Consider the following 6,000-nt stretch of genomic DNA (forward strand, 5'->3'; position numbering starts at 1 on the left):
TGTTAACCTCAAAGGATTTCCAAAACACAGTTACAATTCCTATAAATGAAAAAACACACGTCATTGAACAAGGGGCCATTGCTGAACTTACAGTCACTTGTAGGACTGAATCTTCTGAAGATTAAAATAATCTCTTGCCTAAAATTTGTCTCAATTCCTACTCTTCAATAATCTATTCTAATAAAATTCAGATGCATAAGCTTGCACCAACTCCTTTTTCCTCTCCCCCAACACATTATCAATGTTCTGTTTTCCTTTAAGGTCTCCCAAATCTGCAATTCACTGAGGCAGGAGTGGAAGTTTAAAAAAAAAGCAGTAATGATAAAAAGGCTCAATTACTCATTGCAACTTCCAGTTTACACGTTGACATGACTGATGTGATATTTACATTGGGGAGACATTAATAAATGAGCATTTGAGCAAGGAAGAAGAATAATGAATGTACAGATTATGATCACATGAGCAACATGCACAAAATGCTGGAGGAATTCAGCAGACAATGAGCAAGTCACCCATCAAGGAAACCGAAGCTAGAATGGATTCTATTTATCCCAACTTACTATCATTTTTCAAACACTCCTAATAAGCCTGAGCTGCTCTCTGCATTTATAAGAGAAAATCTGCAGATGTTGAAAATCCAAGCAGCACACAGAAAATGGTGGAGGAACTCAGCAGACCACGGACCATCTATGAAAAAGAGTACAGTCAAAGTTTCAGGCATCCTTTTTTCCAGTCCTGATGAGGGTCATGGCCCGAAGCATCAACTATACTCTTTTATATACAAACATTTGTAGATGCTGCCTGGCCTGCTGTGTTCCTCCAGCAGTTTATATGTGTTGCTCTACACTTATACCCTTTTTTCACCACTTGGGTGACTTCACACACATATGATATTTCCTTAGACGTTCTTTCAACACAAAAGGTCTAAAGGTATTTTGGAGACATAGTCCTTCAGCTCCCAACCATTAATGCGGTAAAGCTGTGAAGTTAACTTCCTTCAACACATAAACCTTCCAACTGTAAGCACATAACAGTTATTGATATTCTAAATAATATTATCCAATTGTTCTGCAAGCTTCCTTGAACCAAACTGCTTAAGAGTCAGCTTGCCGGTTTGAAACTACCTGGAATATGCAACCCGTTATCTTATGTAAACAAGAAGAAATCTGCAGATGCTGGAAAATTCAAACAACACACACAAAATGCTGGTGGAATGCAGCAGGCCAGGCAACGTCTATAGGAAGAAGTACAGTCGACGTTTCAGCCCGAAACTTCAAATGTACTTCCTATAGATGCTGCCTGGCCTGCTGCATTCCACCAGCATTTCGTGTGTGAACCCGTTACCTTATAATGAATCTTGAGCAGTAATAAAGTAGGTGTAACTAAACCTTACTTCTCCCAGATAGAATGTTTACCATCCACAAAGCCTGTTTGCAAAGCTGGTCTTTAGGCAATACTTGTTTTAACCTCAAGGTGATTAGTGCTTCCTATTTACATTTCAAGAACTGAACAATGACTTCTCTTTATGACCAGAAGTCAAACAATTGTTAGTTGCAAGTTTAATTACAGTTTGTGATCTTACTGTGTTTAGAAAGCAAGATTAGCAAACAACCAAGAAAGAAAGAGGAAAAGGCTTTCTGGCCAAGAAGTGAATATCCATCACAATTCAAGATCTTGTACGTTTTCCCCCTTTCTACGTGCCTGCATATCCTGTGTAAAAATTTCCTTTGGTTAAGATTTGCCTATTAAAATCTGGAACTAATTTTGTAAACCTTTCGCATTTCCTCCATTCCAGTGACCTTTTATTACCTATGTAAGTTATTTTGAACATGTATGACAACTACTAAATGCCTTCTGCCTTCTCTTTCCTAGGGGTGGAATGATCCAGACTAGTGAGCAGTATCAATTCTTGCATCAAACATTGTACCTCTATCAAAAAAATCACTCCTAGATTTCAGATCCGTCATCAGTTTCAAAGTGAATTTACCTCACTCTGGTGGATGTTTCAAATAAAGTTTCTTAATAGAAAAAAGTACAAGATTATCCATATATGACAACTAAAATGCTTCTGCAATTGCATTATTCTGATATTTATGCTGCAATAGATTTCCATTTATCCATAGTATAAGATAGTAACTGGAGATCATAGGTCTGTATATCATGACAGATGAGTGGTATACTGAAGCATATTTCAGATCAAGATTCTGATCATTTCTTCAGTCGTTTCGTTAGTCCAGAAGTCCCCACCAGATTATGAATTCTCCCTTATATTCTTGTGAGCATTTATCTTTATCACATCTGTTTTATGCTTTATAGTTGTTAATTTATTAATGAACAAACCAACTGAAATATAATTACAACTAAGGAAAATTAGTTTATCCAGAAAAATGTTTTCAAATTCTAATAGATGGAGTCCATAATATTCAGCTAGTTTTAAAATTATTTCATTAACATGCAGTACTAAAAGCTCATGAACATCACTGATGGTGAGCTATAGTTACCTGTTACATGTTTAATCATGGAAATGAAGTTGTTTTAGTATGTTGCATTTTCTATTCCCATCGAAGTGTTACAATGAAGTGTTTCGATCCAGCAATGGAGTGGCGAGACAGTGAAACGTCAAGGAAGAACTTGTGAATTGTTTTCAAATAATTTTTATCAGTAGTTCAGAAAATCTCCAGTTCATCGTTCATTTCCACATTTAGTGAGCTGATATAAAATGGTACTGAATACTGGATATATTTGTATCAATGATCCCAGAGTGCTAAATTTTCTCTAATACTAACAAAATTATACTCCACCAGAACATAGTTAATGTGGTCAGAAGTAGATGGACTCTACCACACACAGTATAAGGAGAACATAAGTGGAAGGATGAGCAGTGAGGGTACATCAGTGGAAATATAGATATTTAAATTCCAATTCTATTATTGGACTTCAATTTCCAATGATGCTAAGATGTATAAAAGTCTGTCAAGAGAGCTAAGTTATACTGTTATTTGTACCTGATACACACTTCATTTGTTCTCCAGTGACTCCATGTGTACATTTCTACCAATTGTTTGAGCCAAGGTCAGATTGCTGAAATGCTTCTATGCCGTTCATTGTATGCAGTATCAGGAAAGGTGCACCAGCTGCCCTGAAGTAGCCATCTAAGTAAAAATCTCCAATCGTGTCCACCATTATTCCTATTAATATATGTAGTAAAATCCATTCCTGGCTACAATAACTATATTTTGACGGAGTGCAATTTAATTAGATAAAAACAATCAACAGAGGAGGGGCAATCAGCATTTGAGCATTGACTAATTTATGGCATATGCTAAATGATCTTTCAACTCATCTGTACTCCCCTCACTAGCAGTGCTTTTTCACATTTTGCTTTCAATTACTGTAATTATGTCTAAAAGTTCAGAGGTATTTCCAAAAAATAAGTTTCCTAATAGAATCACTTAAATAATAAATTATCATTTCAATATCTTGCATGAAAATATGCCCAATAGAATATTAGTTTAGAAAGATCTTAATTTTCAAGCTTTAGAACATAGACCATATAATAGTACAGAACATTACAGGCCCTTCGGCCCACAATGTTGTGCTGACCCTCAAACCCTGCTTCCCATGTAACCCCCCACCTTAAATTCCTCCATATACCTGTCTAGTAGTCTCTTAAATGTCACTAGTGTATCTGCCTCCACCACTGACTCAGGCAGTGCATTCCATGCACCAACCACTCTCTGAGTGAAAAACCTTCCTCTACTATCCCCCTTGAACTTCCCTCCCCTTACCTTAAGGCCATGACTACTTTCAACTACTTTCAAGCAGTATATTTAACAACATGCTATTATTAAAATTTATGATACTGTAGTGGTACCCTATCAAATCAAAAGCAGATTGGGCCTGGTAAGAATTTGGGTTATCCAGCAGTTCTACCTTGCTATTGCTGGTAGATCAAGTTAATTGTATTTTTAAATTTGCAAGCTATTGACATTTTAATCAAGAGGACCAATTTTCATTGCAACTACATTGCAATATATTTTTATCATTTCCTTTATAGTTTTAATCCCCAATAAGTCACCAATCAAATCCTAAATCAAACCACTATCTTCCCTGAACTCTTTCTTGAAAGATACATAAACATTCCTAAGATACATTCTTTAGTGATCTTAGCCGAGAGAAACGTTTTTTCTTCTTCTTATAATGGCTAAATTCGAAACTTTGTGAACTTTGGAAATCTGCAGATAAAAGTCATTGTTATGTCTTCCTGAGGTGTACCAATACCACACTCTGTACATATTCCACACCTGTTAGTAAGCAGTTGTAAAAATTACTGAAATGAAATTTATCCAAACATTACATTAATTTGTAATTCCTATTCTTCATATTTTACACTTCATATTTTATTCCCAGGATAAATGGAAAACTAATGTGAATGCTGCATATTTATGACTCAGTTGGTAGTCTTTGTCCTTCTGTCTGAGGTAATGGATTAATGTTCCATCCAGAGATTTGAATACAATAAAATCTATGCTGACTATTCAGTGCAGCACCAAAGAGCATGATACCTTATGGATGAGATGACAAACCATGGCTTTTTATGCCCTTTCAAGCAGACATAAAAACATCTCTTGACACTATTTGATCCTGGAAAATAGTTTACCTCATTCAGTAATACTTACATGGATTATCACATTCCTTTCTGTTGGCTACATGCAAATTAGTCATTATGTTGCCTTCATTACAATTTATGGATAGTACAGTGCTTTGCAATTGTCAGAGGCTGAAAGATATATAATTACATCTTTTTTGCAAAAATGTGTAACAAAGTCCACTTTATTTTTTATATATTCTTCCTTTACAGCAAATTAAAATGTGAAAGTTTTATATACCATTCCAACAGAAAAGATGTTTGTTTTATATATGCTGTAGATTTTAGTACTTCACTGAATGAAGGTAACTATTCTGTATGATCTAGGTTTGTTAGGAACTTTATTTTTTGGAAACCAAATCTGTTTTGCACATTGGAATTAATAATCTTCTGTTTAAACTTTCAGAATCCATTACATTGAAGAATGTTTAGATTAAGTTATGATTTTTATTTTGAATTACTGCTAGAATTTTTATTTTGAATTGTTGCTGCTAGAATTTTGTACTGATAAAGACACTCATGTTTGCATTGTATTATGTTCAAGAATGCCTATGCTGCAAATGAAAATATAAGATTGTATATTCTGCAATAAAACAAGGGATACAATCCCCTCAAGTAGGCTGGTTATTTAAAAAGTCTACTGATTTTTTCTTGTTGGCTTTACTTTACAATGGAAAGAGAACTATATAATTTGTCCATTCATTCCAATATCCAGTCCATTGAATTCAATGACTCATTGACAATGAGAGTATAGAAAGCACATTAGAAGTAATGTGGATTACATCTTACAACACAGTCATTTTCAAGCACAGGAGAATTCAACTTTTTTTTTAATCACCCAAAGTTTAACTCCTAATTAGATTGTAAATCTAAATTAATCTGAAACTTCAGTCACTTAATGTTATGGCTAAATTTCTAAATATTGAAAAATGTGCTGATAATTAGCATATTGAAATAATATGTTTATTTTTTACAATGCAAAGTATAAACATAGGACATGATAAATGTGATCATCATAAATAAATTTGATAATTGCATATACTTGGCCTGATGAGGAATTAAAGTTGTAAAAATGTTTTTTCATGCCTAAAATTTTCAAAAACTATTATTAATTATAGTTGGCGTCCGTCTGTCTCGAAGGACAATGGGTGATGATCATTGTGTGGACAGAAGGTATGGAGATCCTGAGATGCTCAGTCATCAAGATCCCCCCTCAGCCTGACCAGTGTAGTCCAGAGGAAAATTTATGTAGCAATACATTTGGCACCAGCTTGGCTGCAGGAGCCGCTGGGAGGACGTTCAATGATGTCCAGCTGCCTTGGGGTCTCCACTCCAGATCTGCTGTTTGGGTT

General features: G+C 35.0%; 1 protein-coding gene across 3 annotated transcripts in view; it reads left to right on the forward strand.

Moving 5' to 3' along the window:
• Nucleotides 1–5,267, forward strand: part of LOC132381179 (receptor-type tyrosine-protein phosphatase R-like) — a 76,455-nt gene extending 71,188 nt beyond the window's left edge. For all 3 annotated transcript variants that reach the window (XM_059950472.1, XM_059950473.1, XM_059950471.1), the window contains one exon: nucleotides 1,873–5,267. In XM_059950472.1, the coding sequence (XP_059806455.1) occupies nucleotides 1,873–1,951 (79 nt within the window). In that variant the 3' untranslated portion in view covers nucleotides 1,952–5,267. The remainder of the gene's footprint in view (nucleotides 1–1,872) is intronic.
• Nucleotides 5,268–6,000: the final 733 nt, after the last annotated feature.

The sequence above is a fragment of the Hypanus sabinus genome, chromosome 25 (assembly GCF_030144855.1).
Source record: "Hypanus sabinus isolate sHypSab1 chromosome 25, sHypSab1.hap1, whole genome shotgun sequence".
NCBI classification, from domain to species: domain Eukaryota; kingdom Metazoa; phylum Chordata; class Chondrichthyes; order Myliobatiformes; family Dasyatidae; genus Hypanus; species Hypanus sabinus.